Source organism: Vanessa tameamea, chromosome 8 (genome assembly GCF_037043105.1).
Source record: "Vanessa tameamea isolate UH-Manoa-2023 chromosome 8, ilVanTame1 primary haplotype, whole genome shotgun sequence".
NCBI classification, from domain to species: Eukaryota; Metazoa; Arthropoda; class Insecta; order Lepidoptera; family Nymphalidae; genus Vanessa; species Vanessa tameamea.
Window position 1 is genome coordinate 7,257,387 of NC_087316.1, and position 24,169 is coordinate 7,281,555.

Consider the following 24,169-nt stretch of genomic DNA (forward strand, 5'->3'; position numbering starts at 1 on the left):
AAAAATGCTATAAACTTAATGTTGATCATCCATGGCAGTTATTGAAAACAAAATGAACAGGAAATTGGTTAAATTGACGAATCGGATGTTTGGAATTACACAAAAACAGCCGACACGAATAAGTAAATCCAACTGAAGTGACCCAAATCCAAATTGTTTCGACCTCACCAATTAAAAAGTGTAAGGTAAACGATGAGGCAGCCGGGCAGTGTTTAAGCGGTGCGGCGGGCGGGAGTGACGTCACGGCCGGGCGCTCCGGAAGCGACCCGGAGGCGCTCGCCGGTAGAGGAATCCTGGCTCCCTGGACCGACGACATCGTTTATTGCAACCTAACGCGCCAATTGAAACGCGTGTCCGCTGCTCGCCCACTCGAGCGATGCTCGCGCCGAATCACGACAATTTCGACTTCTAATAATATGTGCAATTTTGCGTCTCATAAACTACATTACGTTTTATGAATATATTTTTAAGTTTTTAATGGTGTAAAAATGTATAGTATCTGTTTGTTTGTTATAGCTTTTGTGTTACTTAAAAGTTTAAACGCTCAGGATGTTATTACAGGTAAGTTCACTTATATTTCTATCATATTAGTAGTAGTTACTAATATGACTAATAAATAAAATTAATACAATAACTTTTTTTAAATTCCTTTCTTATATACTATGTTCATCATCATCGGTATATGTCTTATCCCGTTTATTTGGGGTCAGCGCAGCGTATTTTATAATATCTTCAGCAAAAATACTTATTCTTATAAATAATAATTGTAATTAATATTAAAAAATATATGATATTAATGCAGTAATGATGATTTTATTTTGTGTTACGTTAATGTTAATGTGTTATGATGAACCTACCTTAATTATAGACTTACAAAACATCGACTTGCATATTATTTTCTCTGGTTAAATATAAGAAAACACAATATTTTTCAACATGCAATATCTTATGCACAATTTCAAAACCTCAACCTCGATAACAATACGTATTCAACTCAAATACACGAATGACCGCAAAAGTAATCTCCACGTCCTGTAAATAAACACGTTCGATGTATTTGATGTTCTGAGATTTTATGTTAGGATCAATACATTATACTTAAATATGATATTCGTAATCAATGTTATTTTATACAAAATTAGCAATTGTAGGGATGACAATAGTGGTCTCGTTCAGGTGAAATATTTAGTTATTGATTGATTGATAAAAGTATTACAGTACCTATAATTACATAGAATATTATTAAAAACCTGACAATTAGCTAACGGTAATTCGCTAAATAAATAAAATAAAAAAAATTAGGAAAGATGTAATTCTTCATAAAAATATACTTAATGACGCTGTTTTAGTTAGCATACGATTATTTTTAATGTACTACTTAATCTGTATTGAGGTACAAATACCTAACCGCAATTTTTTAAACTGATTTCTCAACTAAAGTATTAAATTTTCCTCTTTTATTATTTTGTAATTCCTTTGTTATCGTTCAATTTCAATCATTTCGACTGTCGGCATTAATGTCGACAGCCGCGAGTTCAATTCTTGTTCATGACAATCTTCATGATCATGATCGACAATCATGAATCATACCATTGTTGATTATAAATAAATCAAAAATAATCATAGTAGTCCTTAAATTATTAGTAAAAGTTTAATTCGTTGAATATATGTATTTATACAAGTCTCGCTGTTCGTCCATTAAATGTGAACATATGAATCAGGATTATTATGTATGTATATGTCAAAAGTAATAGCTGTATTTCTTTTTAGTGGATGCTGTATTAGGACACAGTGCTGAGCTACCGTGTAATGTAACTTCCGAGAAGGAAGATGACAAGCTTAATATTTTAGCATGGTATCGAAATACTTCTACTACGGCTTTTTACAGGTGATTATTATATCATTAATCTCGTATAAGTTCGGTCCATGATGCTTTCTTCCTGACCGATTTTGAATACAGCGGCCTTTTTTGAAGGATTTTAGCTATAAATTATATGTCATCCTGTTTATGTACAGTGTGGCAAATAACGTTGAACTATTAAATAATTCGAAGCGATAATATCTATTAATGTACCTCTTCTAACAATTTAATATATATCAATCTTTCTTAACGCTCGTATGGAGTAAAATTTAGATCATGAAGTCTATCTAAAGTAATATGTAATAAAAGTTACAATTTTGCCTTAATGGTTCTGAAAAAAAATCTTTATAATATACCGTTTTACGTAATCGCTATTAATGCAAAGTTAAATTGCTTAGTCGAAGTACGCAGAACATCATTTAGCTACCCAACGTAACTAATTGAAAAATGATTTGTGACCTTAAACGTATGGCGGACCCTACCTACAAACCTACTGACATTCTAGTTATCGTAACAACTAAATGGCTGAAAATATTTCCATTGTTTTTTCTTTTGTTTATTTATAATTATGAATTAAAAATATTAAATAATTTAATTACATTCTTCTTAAAAAAAATCATCAATTAAAATTATACATATAACCTTTTCGTCCTATTTCTCAAACACAAAATTGTACAAACTTTCTGAACCTCTCTGTTCTGTTTCGACTCTATATATACATTTTTACAATACTTAATATATATGTCCATCAATACTTTTAATAATAAAGGTAAAAAAAAATTATAATCTGTCGTTTACTTGTACCAGCAGTCGCGATTTACGTGGTGATGGCAGTGTGATGTCCTCGGGCGGTCGGTACCAGTTGGTGGCTTCTGAGAGCGAGGGTCTGGATAAGTTGCAAATTCTGAGCGTGCGCGCCTCCGACGCGGGACTCTATCACTGCCACGCCGATTTTACTGGTAGTCCGACACTCAAGACCTACTCACAATTAAATGTTATTGGTAAGACAGTCCATACAAGATTGCAATCGTTTATATATTTCTGTGTGTTGTATTATTTACACTTGACAAACAAAACGGAGTGCCGCTAAGATGTGATTAGTTGAATTATAATTTTTTGAACTAGATAAAAATAGATATTTAACAAAAAAAAATCATTTAGCATTTATCTCATTAGTCTTTTTACAGACAACAACGCTCTGTAATATAGTATATATAGTATTCCGTTATCTCTTCACACTTAAACTGTTGAACCAATTTATATGAAATTTGGTGTGGAGATAGTTTTGAGTCCCGGCGAAGGACATAGGCTATTTTTTTTACTTAATTAGGGCTGACGGTTTGTATACTATAGGTCAAGTTTTATAAGTTTCATGCGGGAAAAGCTGCAGGTTCAGCTAGTAATAATTTCGTTTATTTAACAACAAAAGTTAAGCGGAAAGCTGAATTGCAAATGTTTACCTTCATAGTTAAATAGCGCGCTCGTGGCTGCGATTAATTGGTACGCGGGCTAATGAGGAAGCTGACAGCGCCGGACCTATTCACTTCATTTACGAACAATTACGTGTTGTACATCATTATCATTTATTTCATTATCTCAATAAATAGGTACTTTGTAAAAAATATGTTTATACATGTTATCATGCATCGATGTTAAATTGTATAAAAAATATATTTTAATAAATAAAATGAAAACACACTTCAAAAATTTGATTTTTATATATGTATGTAAATTTAAATAAAAAAAGCTAAAATAATGCGTATTTCAATATTTACAATACCTAAGGTAAATTTGATGTCGTTATTTTTTCATTTTTTCTATACATATATATTACATATATTCATAACATATTACATATTGTATTCTAATATTATCCTGGGTTCAAACAGAGCCACCACAAAGATTGTGGGTGATACATGAGAACGGAACACGTGTGACTACTGCCAACGTTGGATCCAACACAAGCAGAAATATTGGCCCGTATTACGTTGGTGACACGGTGCACCTTTTTTGTGTCGCATTTGGAGGTAGGAGCCCATTTTGTTGTTGTTCCTAATTTTCAAACAAAATATATTTGTGTTGTGGTAGTTTTATTTTATATATTTCTTGCTCGCTGGCGTTCAATTATATTTTGTTATTTCTTTTAGGTAAACCACAACCTTCTTTGTCTTGGTGGACGGAACAACGCTTGCTCAAAGATACCTCGACGCCACTCTCTGAGCAGCGCGTGCGCAGTGACCTTATATACGGTCCTCTCCGAAGAGAAGATCACGGCAGAGTGCTTACTTGCTTTGCTAATAATAATGAAAAGACGCCTCCACTTTCCATTGATGTCATAATCGATATGTATTGTAAGTATATAATGAGATATGATCGTTGTAAAGCTGTCAAATTAGCTGGAGTATTTTTCGAAGGTTTTTAGGGTTCCATACCTCAAAAGTAAAAACGGAACCCTTATAGGATCACATTTTGATCAGAAACGCGTATAGGTATCAAGTCGTGATTTATAAGAAATACTCACTTGTAAATTCCCTTAGGACATAGAAAAAAAATCTCATTTCTAAGTCAACGCAATTAGAAAACGCTCATGCTTCCAAGATGTCTTAGTGTGCGTGAGATGACTAGTATAAGAATAAAGTCGGCAAAATAATAAAAAATAGATTATATTTGTTAATAGCACGAAAATTATTTAGTATGAATTTGTGTTTAACATTATAATAAGTGTATAATTGGAAAACCTCTCTTTAGCATTAGTTATTATGATTTGAAGACTTATTGTTAAAAAACAGCATCTTGTCTTCCTTGGAGGATTACTATTTCATTTGATTTGAGCTGTAGGTCTTAACATCAGTCACTTAACTCTACGCAGTACCCCCGCAGCTGGTGTCGGTGCGCGTGGCGGAGGCGAGCGCCGAGGCGGGCGCGAGTGTTGGCGCGGGCCGAGTGCGAGCGGGTGCACCACTGTCGCTGCAATGTCGCGTGCTGGGCTCGCGACCTCTGCCCGCCATCGTGTGGAGACTGAACGACGCGCAGCTCGTTAACTTGGAGCAGAACACTACAGTAGGCACTGAGCAACATCTTACTCGTATTTAAGCTGAGAAGAAAGACAAAGGAGATCGCTATTAGATTGATATTTTAAACAGTTGAATTACTCCTTACACTTTCTTCAAATTAACCATTGCAAACGCTTAAAGTAACTCTATATCTATTCTAACTTGACTGGATCATTCAATCTTTATAATATAAAATTTCCAGATCGAGGCTTCACAACGACTGGTGGTCAGTGAGATCCAGCTGAGTGTGACGGCCGAGCACGACGAGTCGCACGTGTCGTGCTGCGCGCCCGCGCACCGACGCGGCGCCGAGCAGTTCGTGTGCGCGGCCGCGCTGCCTCTGACCGTGCTCTGTGAGTGTCGCTCCAAACATTACATGACCTATGTGCGGGCTCTGTTTTTTTTGCAGAGACACAAAAGTGCTTTTTAATTTGGAATACGATCAGACTATTTTGGGAGTACTTTTCTCAATTGGATAAGGATTAATGCTGTATTGCTTAAAATCGCTTCGAAAATAAGCCATTATTTCTCGTAAAAAGTAAAGGATAAAAAAATGGTTGTTGTGGGCTATCCCTAAGAGATAGACATATACCATCACGGACTTTTTTGAAGAACTTTTTAAGGTGTACAATACTGTTGTATATTATTTTGATTTATCTCGTAGGCTTCAGCCAGCGTTTGCAAGTAAGCGCAAAAAATGTGTTTATTTACATCACTTCAGAAACCTCTAAAATTATCAGTGTTTCTCTACTAAATTGGTCATATAAACGTATTATACAAATAAACGTTTCTCTTAAATCAATCTATCTATTAAAAAAACCGCATCAAAATCCGTTGTGTAATTTTAGAGATCTAAGCATACATAGAGACAGACAGCGGTAAGCGACTTTATTCTATACTATGTAATGAAGTTGAGCAGTGAAATTATTTTATTAGTCGAAGAAAAGTCAATGGGTAACCCGAACCAAATATTCTTTGGTCAAGAGAAACTATTCACTCAGCAAAAAGCTTTAGTGTAATATTATATTGTCATAAACATATTATTTCAGATCCACCGGTTTTACAAATCACCTTTGAAGAAGAGATACAGAACAATACGATATCAGTAGTCAAAGGATCGAATGTGTCTATGAACTGCAGTTATCATGCAAATCCGTCTGTGTATCAACTGATTTGGTTCCATGAAGTAAGTCATCTTCAAACATATTATATATAATCTCAAAAAAAATATTTAATTTAACAAATACATACATTAAAAACTAATATAATTACAATAATTTCGAATAACATTCTTCAATACTGTAAAAATATTATCAGAGAACAATAAACTTTTCTGAGGGCATACATTTTCTCTTTTCATTTCTTCATTCATCTCTTCATTTCTTTTAGGTTCTAACCTAAAACTGGTATGTTGATTAGTTAGTAGATATACTGATCTACTTAATACCATTACAATTATGACCATGATCGAATCAGTTATTTGTTCACTATAATGCTCTCAGAGACAAACAGAAGAAGATAAAAACATTCGCGACACATCTGCGCGATCGTCTCGGCTTAATCACGGAACTAACTTCCTCACCCGCTTTTTTTCCATTTTCCGACATTGTGACATAATTTTAATTTTGAACAGCTTGTCTAGTAGTATACATATAAGTCAATGTTTGAAACAATTTATTTTATATTTTTATAAGCAATGAATTATACTCGAAAATCCATTAGTGGGCGACCACTAGTATAAATTAAATAGACTACATACAGGATGTATTATTTAATCAATGAAAAAGAGTAACTTGCCTGTTCTCCTCGATAGAATCTAACCAACCGATTTATGCTTAAAACTAATTGGAAAAAACATACGTTATTTTTTGAATTAAGTACATTATTTCGATTTAATACATGTAGATTTATATAGGTTTCCCACGGTAAGAATAAGGATCTGCCTATATCGTAATGCATAGGTATATATTTCTCTTGGTTTACGCAGCGCTCGCCAGTGGAGCTCCCAGTCGGCATGATTTCCGACACATTCAACAATCATCGTCATATTTCAACGAATTTATACAAAATCATAAGAGTGTAATCATAAGGTGCTATACACCTAAACCTTCCTCATGAGTAACTATCCGTTGGTGAAAACCAAATGAAATTAAAATCCATTTAATATGTTTTGGAGTTACAGCATGACAGACGCTAGATGTTTATATGTACTGTTTTTTTTTTAAATTATAATTATATTCTTCTAAGAAAGTATTTGTCGTACAAACTACCCAAGTCTGACATGATATTTTTGCTAATGATACACAGTAGGTAGAACACGTGGAGGTTTTCATAAATTAAATTTATGAACAATTATTATCGTGTTTGACGTTAATAGGAAAAAAAAACGCCTGGAGGAAATCTGCATTTGTGAATTAAGTTCCGAAACTTATTTTTTAAGATGTGAATAAATGTTAAAGATTTAAAGTTTGTATTTGTACTAAATAGATAGACTATAGTGCCACTGTTTCTGTTTAGAGTTGTTTGGGAGAAACATTTCGACTATATTTTATTCAATACTATATCATAACGATCAAAAGGGCTTTGACAAGGAAACTCTCATTGTCTTACTATTGATAAAAAAAAATAATGAAGTCCCCACAGTCGTTTTTGTAATGAACACACAGTCAGACATAATCAATACAATTTTTGTCGGTTTATGATTCGTAGGACGACATAGTAGTTCAGAATACAGATCAAACCGAAACGTCAATCCTGCCGACGTTGAGCCTGTCGGCGGTGAGCGCGGGCGACGCGGGCGAGTACGTGTGCGCCGCCACCAACGATGAGGGCTCCGCCTACAGCCAACCCGTCGTTATCGACGTCACTTGTGAGTTCTACATTTCAACTACATATAATATATTTTTTTATTTATTTGTCATTTTTGCTCTCTTGTGCAACCTTATGGTCTACTTATTGGTTTTGCTAATTTTAATTTTAATTAAAAAAATACGTAGGTAAAATATTCAAAGTAATAGAGCAATTGTAATGTTTTACCAAATTGTATCATATTTTTTTCTAGATCCACCATATTGTGAAGACGAAAGTGTAATAGAATATGGGATTGGAGACAACGAATGTCTTAACTTGACATGTAAAATTAAAGCTAACCCAGAACCAACGACCTATTACTGGCTGCTGGTGAGCGAAGTAGAGGGCACCAAGCTGAGAAGCAACCAATCTGTAACATTAGAAACACCAGATCCAAACTTAGTATACAGAAGACCAAACGGAACAACGAGTAAGTTTAAATTTATTTCCTACGAATAATAAATAAAGGTCAGTAGACTGGTCAACAACGTCCGTAAAATAGTTTGCATCGCCAAAAAAACTTGAAATATTTTGAGAGCCAATTGTAATACAAATCCTAAAACAATGTCGTTTTTATAAATTCGAAAATATCGACATTAGCCATAGACAATTTTACTATCAGCAGCAGTAGATGTAACTGAGATTTTTTCACGATTTTTATACGAAATTGAGAACTCCAGAACACTTCAAGTATACACGTTGACACGGGCCAAATATTATTAGAAATTGTGAAAAAATTAAAGTAAACTCTTAGGCATTTTAAATTTTCATTTTAGATATCAGTTTTTTTCATCTTCTTATATCATCATGGTCTGAGTTATTCTTATGATATACTGTTACGAAATCATTGCTCTAGTTCTGGTTCAGTCAAGTTACTATAATTTCTGACTGAGTTGCTTATTTTGTTATATAATAAAATATACCTACAATGTTGTCCAAATGTTTGGCAGCTCTAATATATTGCTGGGGCCTAAATGGAGTGATCTCGAACGAGCTGCAGCAGCACAGGTGTACGTTCATGGTCACGGATGAAACCGTACCACGACCACCATCCGATTGCACGGCTTTTAAGAATCTTTTGGGTGAAATCACGGTCACTTGTGAGGAGGGTCATGACGGAGGGTTGCAACAGGTAATGAGTTCATACTGATTGTTAGTATATACATTGATTACCAAATATAAATTATAGAAAGTAGAAATGGTAATTGTTATGAAAATGCTCTTTTGCAGAAATTCAAATTCACAGTGAATTCTTTGGATACTGCTGACCAACTCGTATCGATCATCAACCAAGAACCGAAGTTTATGATACAAGCACCAAAGCAAGATAACTATAAGTTTGTGATCATTGCATTTAATGACAAAGGAGAAAGTCAGAGTGTTGAAATCGACACGGACAGTATAGTCGATGAAAATGCAGGTATCAAATATCAAGATTATACCTACTAAATATTTAATCTTGTATTTAAAATTTATTAAGACGATTTTCATTAAAAAAGCAAAGTTAAGTTTAGAAGTATTTTATCTTTTATAATATAATAAAATACATCAGATGTATAATCTGAGCACATACCGCAGTGTCCCCGGAGACGATCAGCGCGGTGACGAACATCACGACGCTGGCCCTGGCGCTGTGCGGCGGCGTGGCGCTGCTGGCGCTGGCGGCGTGCGGCCTCGTGCTGTGCGCGCACGAGAGGGACGCTCCGCGCGCCGCCGCCGACCCGCCGCTGTGCGCCTACAACACTGACGGTACACGATCGCCGACCTTTATATTTATCCGACTTCTATTTTGATTATTGCAAATATGTAATTTTAAATACTAATATATGATTTCTTGGTTACCTAATTCATTTTTCTCACACGACATAAATTAAAGCGTATTTTTTTATTTTATTTAGAATCAAACTGTGAAACATATCACGACAGTGACGACGGCAGCGAGTGCAATGTGCGACGCACGGAATCCTTCAGAAGAGCCATGGCCAAATATCCTCCGAGGAATTACGACGTTCAGAGAACGAGTTCGTTCCACTCGGCGCGGTACTTGCACGACCACGACGCGCCGAAGTATAACGACATAGTGCGACACAGCGGCAACTGCAGGGTGCATTCGCTGCAGAACATCAGTAGAAAAAGGGAAATGGACGTCCTATGTGACCACTTGGTAATGCATCTACCCCCCGAAACCAACTACAATGTGCCAAAACCGGTGAGAACAAATTGTTGGATTGATTGAAACTTTAAATTATTAGGAATAGTACAATTAGTAACAGTAGTAAAATTGACTATGACTAAATGTGTCTTAGACTAGGGCCTAGGACTAGTAGATAGTGTATTTAGCAGTTAAACAAGACCAATAACACATAAGTGATAGTGATACAAAATACGGTGTGCTTTTATATTTTATTGCTACGACAGTTATTATTATTTTTTAGATGAACACATTTTACACGATGCCACGTAAGATGCGTCACAAGGCCGCCAAGGAAATAAGCGACGAAACGTCAGAAATAACTCAAGCCTCCGACGGATTTTCCCTCCCACCTCCGCCAGACGAGTTCGGTACCTACCGGGCAGCGACGAAGATCAGAGACATGCCCACTAAGTCAACACCAACATACACAACAATAGTACGGCACAACTCGACGGGAAAAGATCCATCTAAGTACAATAATGTCATTATCTCTCCGATGAATACAGTGGGTTTGCCTAGTATTAGCGGAACACAGAATAGCGTATACACATACCCAGATGACGATCAGGTAACTACGAATCCATTTGGTGATACACCGTAGTGAGGGGGGAGGTACACCACAGTAAATACTTAGCATTTATATATAATTTACTTCTTTGTTTCAAAGGACTTGCATAATTTTGGACTAATTGAAAGTAAATATACATACATTTAATTTTTTTTTTTTTTAAATAAATTTTCTATTTTGGAACGGCGGGCGTAGAAATAATACTATACGTTGCATTGGATGATTGTTTATTTACAAAAATAGAAATCACTGTGTATTCTGTCTGGCAGAACCACTTCACTATTGGCTTTTTGTCTTATACATGCACATAATTAGAAAGTAATTAATTAGGTAGCTAATATAGTAATGCATTGAATGTATATAGCACTTCTAGACTAAGGAATCAAAACATAATTAAATTAAGTAATAATTAATTTATCAGTCACTGCCATCCTGAACATACATTGTAATTTTATGAATTTATCATTATGTAAAATATTTGATATAAAAAAATATGAACTTTTATGAATTGTACTGTAATAGCATTTAACAATATAAATAACAAATTTATGATGTCAACATCGTTTCATTTTCAATATAACCGTTAATACAGATTATGGGGCTAATTCGCTAGATTTTCGAGTGCTGATCGAAAAAAAAAAAACTAGTTAATCCATACGATCTAAATGCGCCTGCGCCACCGACAACTTGTCGATAAGGTGTTGAGTGTTCGGTCGGCTCTGTAAAAAAATAATTAACAATCTTACAAGTTTTTTCTAATTATATTAGCTCATTATATATACATTTATATATATATGATTAAATATAATACGAATTAATGTGTTATTTATATTTTATACTAATATTATAAATGCGAAAGTAACTGTCTGTTGGTCTTTCAAGGTCAAACCATTGAACCGAATTGATGAAATTTGGTGTGAAGCAAATTTGAACTTCAAGGACATTTTTTATGTCCAACAAATGACGACCAACCCGTAAAACACGAGCGAAGCCGTGGGCAAAAACTACTCCTTTATATGTGAACTAAAAAGTACTAATAGTTAATCACTTTCGAGGGTCGTACGTAAGTGGGCACAAGTACCTGCAGCGCGGAAAGCGCGGCCTCGTGCAGGTCTTTGCAGCGCGACAGCGCGCGGCGGCGCAGCGCGGGCGACAGCGGCGCCAGCTCGGCGCGCGCGGCCGCCAGCAGCAGCGCCGCCGCCGCGCACACGTGCGACTCGTCGCCGCAGCCCAGCCACACGCGCTCGTTCACGCTCACCAGTCTGCGAACGGCGGGCTCGTATTGAGTGAAACTCTCGCTTGTACCGTAGTCATGTTTTAAGGCGAAGCCGATTATTGACAACTTTTAGATTTATTTCCACAAAATAATATACCAAGAAACAGTATGCTCCCGTGCTGGCGAGATGACTTACTTTATATAAATATCCAAAACTTGCTCCAATGAAACGCCAATATTTAGTACAGCTCTAAATACCATACTCTTTTCGGATTGTAACTTGCAGCTCATTATTTCTAATTGACGAACGATAAAATCTGTCACAAAAAAAACTCTCATTACCATATCAATATTTAAATAAACTTAAATAAAAAATGATGCAACGTTATCATCATAATGAAACTTACACAGTGGGAAACAGTGCCCAGTGTTGACATATTCCCGCCCTAAAGTAGTAAGTTTGCAAAGGACAGACGAGAGTCTCTCGTCGGCCGTCGGCAGACTGCGGGACGCCACTTCGGCCTCTGCCAAAATATTGCTCCAGATGTTCTCGACTAGCAGCGCGTCGTTGTGGCCGGAGCATTGCACGATTGCCAGCTTACACTCCCATAGGTTGAAACGATCCGCGTATTCCTCATAAAGCTACAAATATTAACTGTATAAATATAAAAAATAAATCGAAACTGAATATGCTTGAAAATTTATTGCTACACTAAACCGCTATCTATTTAGAGGACATACAAGTAAAGTATGATGGTACGTTTACAATAACATAGAACAAGGTTTGTCACATATCTACAATAAGAAAAAGAATTGATAATATCCATAAACATGGCCTGATAGTACGTATAGACCTGCGTGATCTCGAGCAGCTCGTCGTCCAGGCGCTGCAGCAGCAGCGCGGGCGCGTGCGCGGCGGACGAGCGCAGCGCGGCGCGCACGGCGGCCTGCACGCGCGCCACCTCGGCCGCCTCCTCCAGGCGCCGCAGCAGCTCGGCGCCGCCCGCCGCGCGCGCGCCCGCCCCGCGCACGCAGACCACGCCCGCCGACACCCACGACATGCGCTGCGCCAGGGTCGCGCCCGTCCTGTTCGGAGGAGGACGATACAGTCAATTCGACTACTATACGATCACTGACGTCATCGATGAACAATATTTATTATAAATATTCACCCGGGTTTGGTGGCGAGCCCCTCGAGAACGTGCGCTGCTGCGAGGTGGTCGCCCGCTTTCTCCAGCACCTTCCACAGCAGGTCTAGCAGGTGCAGCGCGGCGGGGGCGGGCGCCTGTCGCGCGGCCGCCGTCAAGTACGTTCGCAGCGACGCGGGTGGCGCGCCATTCAGAGACAGCAATTCTGTTAACATTTTTTTTTTTATACGATAACTTAAAATAACAACAATTTTGAATAAAATTAATACATAAATGAAGGCAGTACCTGAACCTAAGTTTTTAGAAACTAGCCATTCGTAAACTGCGACATGCAATAGTTCGTCATCACGACATAGGCAATCCCAGACTAGTTTTCTCCCCTGAAATAATAATACAAACGTTATTACACAAAAGCTGAAAAAAAAGAAGAATATTTGAAAATAAATAGTAGATTGAGAACACATAGCATTACAACCATTAATTTATAGTACCTGATAATTGGCATCTGCAGGCGAAATTGTATGTAAAGCGTCTGAAGTTGAAGACGAGCCATTACTGGTAGCTTCCGCACTACGCTCATACAGACGCTCTAAAGCACTGCAAACTTCACGGTATATCTCCATTCTGAAATGGTAATTATTATTATTAACATTATTCATTATAATTTGACAAATATTATACATATTTATTATTAACTATACCTTCTATAATATGTTAAATGCCCTTCTCTATCCTGCGAGGGTTGGTCGCTCTTGTAATAATACACAGCCTTATCCTGGGGGTCCAGTTTGCTCGCGCAAGTGACACATAGCTCGACAACGCCAGAGTAATAACCAACTGACACCAGTTTCGAACACACCAATGGCAGATTTACATTTGGGGCTACATCCTGAACACGTAAGTAATTGTTTGAAAAAAATATATGAAATCCCACACTATTAAATCAATTAGTTTATTAAAAAGGATAGTAAATAATCTTGGCATAATAGTACCTTACACAATTTTAGTGCCTGTTGGAGCATTTCTTCACGCTCTGCCGGATTTTTTTGTTGTTTTGCAAATATCAATAGTTCATTGGCCTAAAAGATAATAAATTGTATAGTAATGTTCCATAATAATAAATAATTATAATAATCTAAAAATAATCACTTTAGAACATGTAGCATCTTCTTGTCTATACAGTGTTGGACACAGTTGTCTTAACTTTTGCGAAATACCGTCAACAGAAGCATTATCTCTTAAGTAGCCAGCCACGAGGGAGCCGAGCAACAGGCAAGCAACTTCTTGTCCACCCACAAGTAATTCTCTGGAAATAAATTTAATTTCATAAATAATTAGTTAAAGAAATTAAATATATTATAAACTCTTATAATGCAAAGCTTCTGTGTTTTGCTTCGATTTACTTTTACATAAGGCTGAATTATTGTTCGTGCATTTTTATAAGATCCTTACCGAAAACTAGCCGCTTGTAACGCACTTTGTTGCTCAGGGGGGAGACTGGCGGCTATTACGTGAAACTGATGTTCGCAAAGAACTTTCCACAGGCTCAACATTTCAATTGCCATAGCTAGAAATTTACATTAAAATACATTTTCTGTTCGTTTTTCCTTAGAACTTTATATATAAACTATATGAATGATTATTGTTATTTAGTATTACTATGAATATAATTTTATTTAAATTTTACAAACAAATAAAATATTAATTTTCGTCCCTTTTACAAACAATCAATATTTTTAAAGACATACTGATAAATTGTTTCAAAGCATGTAATGATGCTTGTTCCTCGGTGTGAGGAGGAGCAACAACGCGTTGTATAAACGCCGAAACGCGTTGCAATTTCTTCACTATGTAGGCACAATCTTCGCCCGTCACTTTACTGGACATCTTGAACAAATTTGATTTATTTAAAAAATTGATAGAGTAGAAAACAGAAAAAATCCATTTAATAGGCGGGAATTTTTAACAAATTACAATATTGAATATTCTAAATTGTTTCGTCACCGGCACCACTAAAAATATTATAAAAATCAGTCAGCTTCTAAAAAATCGTGTGTCTTTTTGTCCAGCAAAATGATTAACTTCCCATTTTTTTTTTTTTATTTTTTTTTAAGTAAACATCAGATTACAACTTAACATATTAAATATTAAATTTATGTATTTAAGAATTAGGGTTATTCACTATCTTATGTATATTATTATCTAACTAGCTGTGCCCGCGACTTCGTTCGCGTAGTTGTCGGAAACACTATCATGATTATCGTTTGATTGCTCACGTTGGTTTTTGTTATTATAATCGTCAATAAGATTTAATAATATGTTTTACAGTACTTTAGCGTAGATTATATTTTTAGTTTTATTTTCTTGTGGTAGAAGAACATACTGATTTTGCCCGCAACCCGATCTTGACAACGCGACATATAGTTGGCCGTGTGAAAAGCAGTCTTGACGTAAATCGATTCCTACGTGTTTAAATGTTTGGCCCTGTGATTTATTAATGGTTACGGCAAAAGATAACTTAATGGGAAATTGAATTCTTTTAAAATTAAAAGGTAAATCATTTGGAATCATTGGGATGCGAGGTATAAGCACTGTTTGACCAACTGCCGGACCAGTCAAAACTGTTGCAACGATCACGTTATTGCGAAGGAATTTTACTTGAAGGCGGGTCCCGTTACATAAATTTGGTGGTTTAAGATTTCTGAGTAAAATTATCGCAGCACCTATTTTTAACTTCAGGGAATGTGGTGGAAGGCCGCTCGGGTTTAAAGAATTGAGAAACTCTTGTGGGTAATGGACAGCATCTTCTTGATCCATTACATTATCAATAGATGTGTAGGTAGTTATATCGCCTGGAAGTTTGGTTAAAATTAGGTCGTTAATTTCGTCAACGCTACTATTTCTCGCCGCCAATATTGCCCTTTGACACATCCATTGGTAATCTTTATTTTCTATTTCGACGATATTAGGGTAAACTTTTGATATTAAATTCTCTATGCTAGTCACTTTTTCTCCTAAATCGCGATCAATTTCAATTTTATTTTCAGAATGAGGTACTTTTCCATCTCCTATTAAAAGTAACTTTGAAGGAAAATTTGTACTTCCTCCCCCCAAATGTGCTCTCATATTCGTAGATAGTTTTAAGGTATGGACAAATTTCCATAACGGTGAACTTTTAAGGCAAAACCTGTCTGCTCTAGTTCCTCTTAAAATTACCGGTAAAGTTTGTCTAAATAAATTACCAACATCTGTGTTTTTATTGCTTATTGTTATACGGTCAATTATGACAACCCTTTTCTTAAACATAAAAGAAATATTGTACAATAGTGTACGATTGCGAATATTTTTTTTGTTAACAATTCGATGCAGGTGTATCGACATCTGGATGTAAGACAAAAGAAAAAGTCAATTGTAAATAAATAAATCACAAACAAAATTCATACTCTGCCAAAACAAACAAAACGTTCAACAGGAAATGTAATAGTAAATCTGAATGACTTTTCTTTGTCTTGGATTAGGAGAAAAGTTCATGAATTGTAATACCTGACGGTAGACATGTTTGCTTAAACACTCAATTTTGATTCCAATTTTCTGTCATTATATAGGACCACTATGTACGTATAGGGTTTAAAAAAACATCAAGAAGAAGTGTATTTATCGATAGACCAGATTTACAAATTTGGAGTATATCATATATTTACAAACCTACCTTGGCTAAAACCGCCTCCAAAAATAACAATAATTTTAACTATAATATTTTATCGTAATAACTTTGCTGACTTTTAAAAAGTCTAAATATTTTTAATTTCATTTTACATAGTATAAATCTAAAAAATATTGTGATCATTGTTTGTTATTCATAGGTTTGTGTTAAGTTAGATTTAAAGTGGGTAGGTACATACTTATCTCCTTGCGTGGAAACACAGAACGTACCTACATATTGGTAAGTAGAATAAGTTACTTGATTATTAAGTTGTAGAATAATAAGCAATTATTTTTTACTTTTTAGAGCATATTATTTTTTTTCTCTTTTAAAGTCGGTTTTTTTTGTCAAAATTTTTGTTTCTAAAAGATTCGGCCGCGTATCGCTAACGTGCTCCTTAGAATTGTTCCGTTCCCTTCCGTACCGTTACTTTGTCATGGATCCTATGCTCAGAACCTTACCAAACTTTCACCATAGTACCCTTGAATATAAAATTCTTTATAATATAAAATCCTTTATAATAAAAAAAGAATCATTAAAATTGGTTGGCACAATTTTGAGTTATTCACCTATTTATCGCGCACATACATAATGCACATTTAAGACTTATATCGTTTTCATAAGGATACCATCATCGTAACAGGATAAAATTAAAATGGGGCCCCACGGGAAGCACTACCTTTCAAACAAAAAAAAATTATCAAAATCCAGTGAAAAGTTATGAGGTAACAGACATATAAAAAAAAAATACAGACGAATTGATAACCTCCTCCTTTTTGAAGTCGGTTGAAAACAAACAATATTAACTTAAACGTAATAAGATAAACAAACCGAACAATAAGAAGTTTAGATTGTTTCTCCTTTGGTGTTATTATTTCATAAGGTGATTATAGTACAACCGTGTTGAATATGCTTGAACGTAATAGAAATTACTTGAAATATTGAACTACTAATTTATTTGTGTAGTCATTTTAAACGATATTCACCTATTTGCTTATTTGCATAATTTATTTTCTCAGTGATGATTAATCTGCATCGGTGAAAGTATCGCTCGCCATTTTGAACTTTTTTACGTGTGTAATGTAATGTTTATACCTTATTTATACCGTGAAACGTTTGAATTGTTTACTTGCAAAGTACGAAGGAATGTTCATTGAAATTTTATCTTATATCGTAAGTTAAAACTACAGCAGATTATGATTTAAATGTAACCGATTTTAAACGATAAAAAATAATGAGCAAATAAGCTGATAACAAAACCTAATTTTGATAAATAATTTAACTATTAAGAATGTTAATTTTTTTAAGTCGTTATGTGCATTGCTACTTCGCAGAACTACACCGCGGGTGAGAGTGGCGAGCGCGGCGGCGGGGCTGACCCGCCTCCCCCTCATCCGCCGCCGCGCCCCGCCTGCTAGCACACTCTTAACAAATAGACATATAGTGTCACGGACTTTTTTTTTATTATTAAAAGAGGAATATATCTTTCATACACATTTTTTGAGTAACTTAAAACGTTTATGCTGCGCACGCATCGAAAGTCCATAAATGTGAATAATTTTCCCCGTTTTTGCAACATTTCTCACTGTCGCTGCGCTCCTATTGGTCGCAGCGTAATTTTATATAACCTAAAGCCTTCCTCTATAATTGGACTATTCAACAAAAAAAGAATTTTTCAAATCGGACCAGTAGTTCCTGAGATTAGCGCGTTTAAACAAACAAACAAACAAACAAACTCTTCCGCTTTATATATTAGTATAGATTAGACCCAAAGAGTTCGAAAAAACCTCTGTTTTGTAATATGCAAGCACACAAGTGTTTTACAAAATTTTGATTATAAGAAGGCAACTGAACACTCACAAATTTCAAATATCCGCAAGCAAGCCGCGACGGCGAGATTTATAGTATAATATTGTAAGAGAAATATAATAAGTAACTAAGTAAAAAAGGTTTATGCAGGGCATTGTTAACTACTCCAGGATTCCTAATATGTATATCATTGATTCATTATTGCTATGTTGTTGTATGTTTAATAAGTTTTTGTTTTACACAAATTTGATACTTACAAATTCTTTATTATCCAGCGTCATGGATTTAGTAACACATTTCAAGTTCCAAATGGGACTAAGAATTCTTCCCACATAAATATACAAGCCATTGTGTTTAGCACTGTATTCCACCTGGATAGGGAAATTGTCTCTCTGCTGTTGCGTAACATTACCCATGAAGGAGGACTGATTGAATGGTGTTGGACTCATCATATTTTGCTGGAATGTTTGAGGCATTAGTGATTGGCTTGGCATTCCCATAGACTGATTCATTTGTGCTTGTTGATATGACTGATTCATTTGCCTGAGTTGGTCTTGTGGCCTTGTCGACATTGGTGTTGACACTTGTCTTGGTGAAAATTTGGGAGAACCTTAAAAAATTATATTAATTAGTATTATATTAAGTAAAATCTGAAATTAACTAAAATATGTAAATCCATAGATAACATTTATTTATTAAATAAATAATTTGTTTACTGTAATAAAATATATTTACCAATTGAACTTGGTAATTGTGAAGTTTGAGGAAAGAAAGGAGCGGGCGCCACCTGGCTGCCATAGAGGAAGAATGCTCGGGCGGCCCACTCGCTAATCGATAAGTCCCCGCTGGAATTGTCTTCACATACTAAGTACAGTGCACAAGCACAGGCCTGATCTGCTCCATTAAGCTGAAAGTATTTCATAGATCTATTTCATTTTGAGCAATATATACTTTGTAAACTATGAGTAGAATGTTATATAGCAAACTGATTTGTTAAGTTATAAATAACAAAATCGTAATAATTGATTTAAAATAGCAAGTACCTGAAACATATCCTTAACAGGCTGCGCGTCAGGCCCGCGATAGTCCCGCAGGAGGGTTCGCAGCAGGTCTGGCGCCGCGCCCGCCGACAGCAGCGCCGCGCCCCACGCACTCACCACCGCCCAGCGAGACGACGACCACACTTCTGTTCGTATATAAAACTGCTATAGTGAATATGTGTTTTGATTATTTATTGATTCATATATCATTTATTTTCTAAAAATACACAAATCTATTCTAATAATATTCGGTTCAGTGACATTGCGATGTAAAATAGTACCACATTGAGATTTGATTTTTGTAACACAAAATTTGAGGGTGCCATGTATGATAGCGGATACATAATTTGACCTTTCTTAGCGAGCATCGCTGGCGAGAGGTGGTCCCGCTGAGCCGGCGGCAGGGCGGTGAGCGCCCAGGCGGGCCCGTCCAGCGCCAGCACGGTGTGCGCCTCGCTGAAGCCGGCGGCGGGCAGCGCGCGCGACAGGCACCACAGCGACTCCGCCTCGCCCCCGCCCGCCGAGCACACCATCACCAGAGTACCTGAGATGAATATTTAACTGTCAATATGCAAGAATCACACTGTATATAATAATTACTTCATAATTACTTAATTAATGCTTACTTCATAACTAATTTTGTTATGAAGTAAGCATTATTTATATTTCATACAAAATTGTGGATGCAGCATGCACATTCTTTTTTTTTTTACATTCACTTATTTGAAGGAATGTTAACAAAAATAAATAAAACAGCATATCTTACCATTATCATAAACAGCACTGTGCACTTGCTTAGGTTTTAGTACAGAAGCATTAGGTGTGAATCCTGGTGGCAATCTCACATGGAGTAATGTTAAGTATTGAGGTCTTTGAGGGCCACCTTGATTTGAACTGTAAAAATACATGATCATTTAAACACACATTTACATCAAATAGTTCCTTTGATAGAATAATTATAAAAAAAGCCTGTTTTTTATTCCAACAGGTCCTATATTCACCGATTGATAAAAATCTATTATTATATACAAGATAAAGAAAGAAAAAAAGTGTAGGCAAAACAAAAAAAACAAAAAAAGCAAAACTGGGTAAGCACTATTGTAATTTTGTTTGCTTTATTTATTTATATACTATAACTACTAAATCACATTAACTCACATAAATTAAAACTACTAAATCACTTTTAAAATATTGACTATTTATTTAAAATTATTATGGATTGTTGCTGATTAATAAATATAAAATAACAGAATGTACAATATCTTACTCTCCACTGCCAACGCTGAAATACAGCCTTGCACCTGTTTGTGTAACAGCTACCAGATTTAGATGATCTGATTCAGATTCCTCAACCGCTGATATTGATATCACTGGCTTAAAATTAATTGCTTCTAGTGTCCTTAAAAATTACATACAAATTAAATTTGTTGCCAAATATTCAAAACCTATTTTTCAATATGTCACTACTTACTTTACAATGTCCATTGCTAATGATACAATCTTCCCTTGAGATAATCTGACTACTTTACTCATATCTTCACCATCATTTCCTAAATCGAATACCTCTATACAACCTTTTTCACTTAATGTGTATAATATATGCCGAGAGTTATCTACTTCAATCTTAACTACAGGATCTTCATCATATAAGGCTGCATTGAGGAATGAAGGAACCAAAAATGATAAAGCGCTGGTGGAATGATTAACTTTCTTACAGTGTTTTCCGAACCATCCCAATTGTGCCTGAAAATATCATATACAACAACATAAAAAATACTTTTTCAAAAATATCTTACTAGTATATTATATATAATATACAAGGATTTTAAAAATATTTTCGTTCAATGGTGAACATGAGATAAATAATCAGTATATACAAATTTTACATGTACAAACACACTCAGTGGTGCTAACTATGTTTCTTTATTATGTCATATAGGTAGGCAGACAGACATAATTTGGACCACCTGATTGTAAGTGGTCAACATTACCCATTGACTTTGATACTGTAAGAATTATTAATCATTCCTCATATCACCAACCTTGGGAACTTAAAATGTTATGTCCCTTGTACAAGTACTACCAAGTAAATTTAAATACCTATGTTAAGTTTAAATTTATGTGTTCTATCCATTGAGTCATGTTAGCTCAATTAGTATTGTAAATTATAATTTTTTTTAATGAAAAACAATAATTATACCTGGTATGTAATTTCATATAAACAACCGTCTTTGCCACCCATAAATATGCGACCTTTAGAAGTAGATTTAACACACAACATAGAAACACCATCTGTTGGTAGAACAAAAACTGGCTCTGGAACTAAATGTATTTCTTCAAACTCTGCAGATCCATCCTGTTTATTACTTGAAAATGTGACTCCTAAAACAGTTTTTTTTATATTATAGCATCAATTATTAAAATTATTAAAGAAATATACTTGCAGTTGCATGTTTTTATATAAAAAATTAAGATGTTTAAGGATAAATGTAAAATAGTACTCAAATATGGGTTTATTTTAGCCAATTTTGATCAATCTTTCTACAATTTAAGAGGCATTTAACCAGCTATGAATGAATATTTCTTTAAAATATATTTGCAATAACAAAAATGCATTTTTTTCTATTAACTTACCTAATACCACTATCTCCACTGTTGTTGTTAATACTAATAAATATCTAACAAAATTTTGGAAAACTCCTGGCTTAGGTTTAACTAGTCCAACACTGACAATGGTTTCACCCAGACCATCGAAGTAAGCCACATCACTACCATGTTCAAAGGCCCATACATAGATATTACTGTCTATTGCTAGCCACACTCTACTAATTTCTGGAAAGACTCCCATTAGACAATGGCATTGCATATCTGGTAATTTTTATAAGGTACTAAATTATATTACATTAGTGTATTTAACGAAAAAGAAATTTAAGAAAGGAAATATAATTAATTATACTCTTACTAATATGATGTAACTATTTAAGTATTACTTTGATTTTAATATTCTAAATTATTAAAACTTATTTCAGAAACTATTCTGCATTCTACACACACAGTTTTAGACACTAACTTTAATTACTAAAACTGAAACATAACAACTCTTTATTGATTCAGTTTTAGTAATGAAATAAAATAACTTAATAGGTAACTAGAAAAGGATACGAGCAAAATGTTCCATGATTTCCGGTGGCAATGGAACTTTGTTCAATATCTTCAGTTGTGATAAGTTTGGATGATTGAGCAAAGCTGATAAATTTCTGTAGTCTCCGGCGTTTAGACCACTGCATGTTGGGGTTCCTTGGGCAGCTATTCCAGTTATCTAATTAAAAAATATACATCACCTTTATTATAAAATATAGTTTACATTGGACTGTTATTTAAAAAAAACACTGAAAACAAACCTCTAAAAACGAAGGGCGGGAATTGTCGGCACTTATGTACCGATCCAGAGTACATCCAGCAAGTTCTAAACATTCAAGTTGCATTTTTGGAGCGTCTGGCTGTCTTGGTCTCTCAGTATCACTTATAACACTTGGCATCTAAAAATTGTATACGCATAAAAAAGGACTAAAGATAATATTAAATGTTATTGAAATTTGGTAATATAGGTTAGTTATCTTTCACTGTCAAAATAATTTAAAATTTAAATGTCAAATTCAAGTTACACAAAACTTACCTTAATGTGTTACTATTTTCTTGATAATAACTATTAACTCTAAGATTGTTTTCTATTTCTTAGTTCATTTAACATTACAAGTGTCGCATAATTAAATCCTATACAATTTATAAATTTAATAAGTTATGTACTTCTTTCATTTAACAGCAACCTATATTTTTGAATTGCAGCGATCGTTGCACTCAAGCATAGACAATACTTAATATTCATGATAGATAAAATAATATTCATAGTTCACGCAGCCGCAATTACATGTGCTGTCTATGGTTCGTTAGAGACTAGAGTTATCAGTTAAGCTCTCTGATAGTAATAATTATTCTTTAAGAAACAATCAAATATCGTATCCCTGTGAATACATAATGTAACTTGAAATACAATTATTGTTTAACTCATTATGTTGAACAATTCATTAGTTTGGAAATTAATTGTTCTTGAGAAATAATAAGGTAAGGAAGGGTAATGAAATAAATTAAATTTATACTATACTCAGATTATATAATAATGCGCATTCTAATTTTTTGGTCTAGAATTAGCCTCAAGCGAAGAAAAGCGAGAATTACTACCTAACTTAGCTAAAGATGCAAAATATGTCAAAGATAAACATGCATTTGATTTACGTATTTCATGAGTTTTTCTAATAATTCAGCTACATTACGCACTATTAAAGAGTTTATGTTTAATATATCTTTATTTATAATAAAACAATATTTATAATACAACAATATTACACTAACTACTTATTTCCACTTTAATTTTGCTTCCAAAATTTCGATAACAGTTTCGTGGACTTTCAAAACGTCATTTTTTCGCAAATCCATAGTGAATATCATAGATTAATCAAGCCTTCGACCAATGATATCGCGTCAATTTGCTGTCAAATGTTGTTTATTTTGCTATTTTCCTTTTATGGTTGGAATAGAGTATAGTTAGATAAGTTAAATTACGACCTTGTGATACTGACTCTATGGTGGTTTCTTGCTAATTCGTATTTTCTAAATACAATAATTACAAGTGTAACAATCCTTAGGATCAGTAAAGCACTATCATGTCA

At 34.8% G+C, this 24,169-nt stretch overlaps 2 protein-coding genes across 4 annotated transcripts; one reads left to right on the plus strand and one right to left on the minus strand.

Annotated features, from left to right (window-relative positions):
- Positions 1–11,084, plus strand: LOC113400058 (protein turtle-like). 3 transcript variants are annotated; one of them, XM_026639436.2, is made up of 15 exons: positions 1–561; positions 1,771–1,888; positions 2,669–2,862; positions 3,751–3,888; positions 4,009–4,212; positions 4,731–4,921; positions 5,117–5,267; positions 5,964–6,100; positions 7,624–7,783; positions 7,976–8,194; positions 8,715–8,896; positions 8,995–9,184; positions 9,343–9,513; positions 9,663–9,973; positions 10,200–11,084. In XM_026639436.2, the coding sequence occupies exons 1-15, from the start codon at positions 489–491 to the stop codon at positions 10,557–10,559; spliced, it is 2,799 nt and encodes a 932-aa protein (XP_026495221.2). In that variant the 5' UTR covers positions 1–488; the 3' UTR covers positions 10,560–11,084. The 3 variants fall into 3 exon arrangements, with proteins under 3 accessions (XP_026495221.2, XP_026495222.2, XP_064071552.1); XM_026639437.2 differs by having other exon boundaries at positions 2,672–2,862; XM_064215482.1 differs by lacking the exon at positions 9,343–9,513.
- Positions 10,695–23,302, minus strand: LOC113400057 (nuclear pore complex protein Nup155). The gene is made up of 25 exons (XM_026639434.2): positions 23,119–23,302; positions 22,844–22,981; positions 22,605–22,761; positions 22,077–22,310; positions 21,643–21,824; positions 20,914–21,185; positions 20,710–20,841; positions 20,209–20,336; positions 19,795–19,986; positions 19,446–19,588; positions 19,138–19,309; positions 18,660–19,012; positions 14,639–14,777; positions 14,343–14,457; positions 14,040–14,196; positions 13,883–13,969; positions 13,592–13,779; positions 13,382–13,514; positions 13,177–13,270; positions 12,915–13,095; positions 12,597–12,828; positions 12,150–12,384; positions 11,939–12,059; positions 11,608–11,788; positions 10,695–11,245 (listed from the first exon to the last, which is right to left on the minus strand). The coding sequence occupies exons 2-25, from the start codon at positions 22,979–22,981 to the stop codon at positions 11,174–11,176; spliced, it is 4,038 nt and encodes a 1,345-aa protein (XP_026495219.2). The 5' UTR covers positions 23,119–23,302; the 3' UTR covers positions 10,695–11,173.
- Positions 23,303–24,169: the final 867 nt, after the last annotated feature.

Bases quoted from the DNA above. Each gene is read 5' to 3' on its own strand.
- LOC113400058 (XM_026639436.2), top strand. From the start codon at position 489: ATGTATAGTATCTGTTTGTTTGTTATAGCTTTTGTGTTACTTAAAAGT. The intron at 1,889-2,668 runs GTGATTATTATA...TACTTGTACCAG, and splicing joins TCTACTACGGCTTTTTACAG to CAGTCGCGATTTACGTGGTG. The intron at 3,889-4,008 runs GTAGGAGCCCAT...TATTTCTTTTAG, and splicing joins TTTTTGTGTCGCATTTGGAG to GTAAACCACAACCTTCTTTG.
- LOC113400057 (XM_026639434.2), bottom strand. From the start codon at position 22,981: ATGCCAAGTGTTATAAGTGATACTGAGAGACCAAGACAGCCAGACGCT. The intron at 22,311-22,604 runs GTATCCTTTTCT...AAAAATTACCAG, and splicing joins AATCATGGAACATTTTGCTC to ATATGCAATGCCATTGTCTA. The intron at 13,780-13,882 runs GTACTATTATGC...TTACGTGTTCAG, and splicing joins AGGCACTAAAATTGTGTAAG to GATGTAGCCCCAAATGTAAA.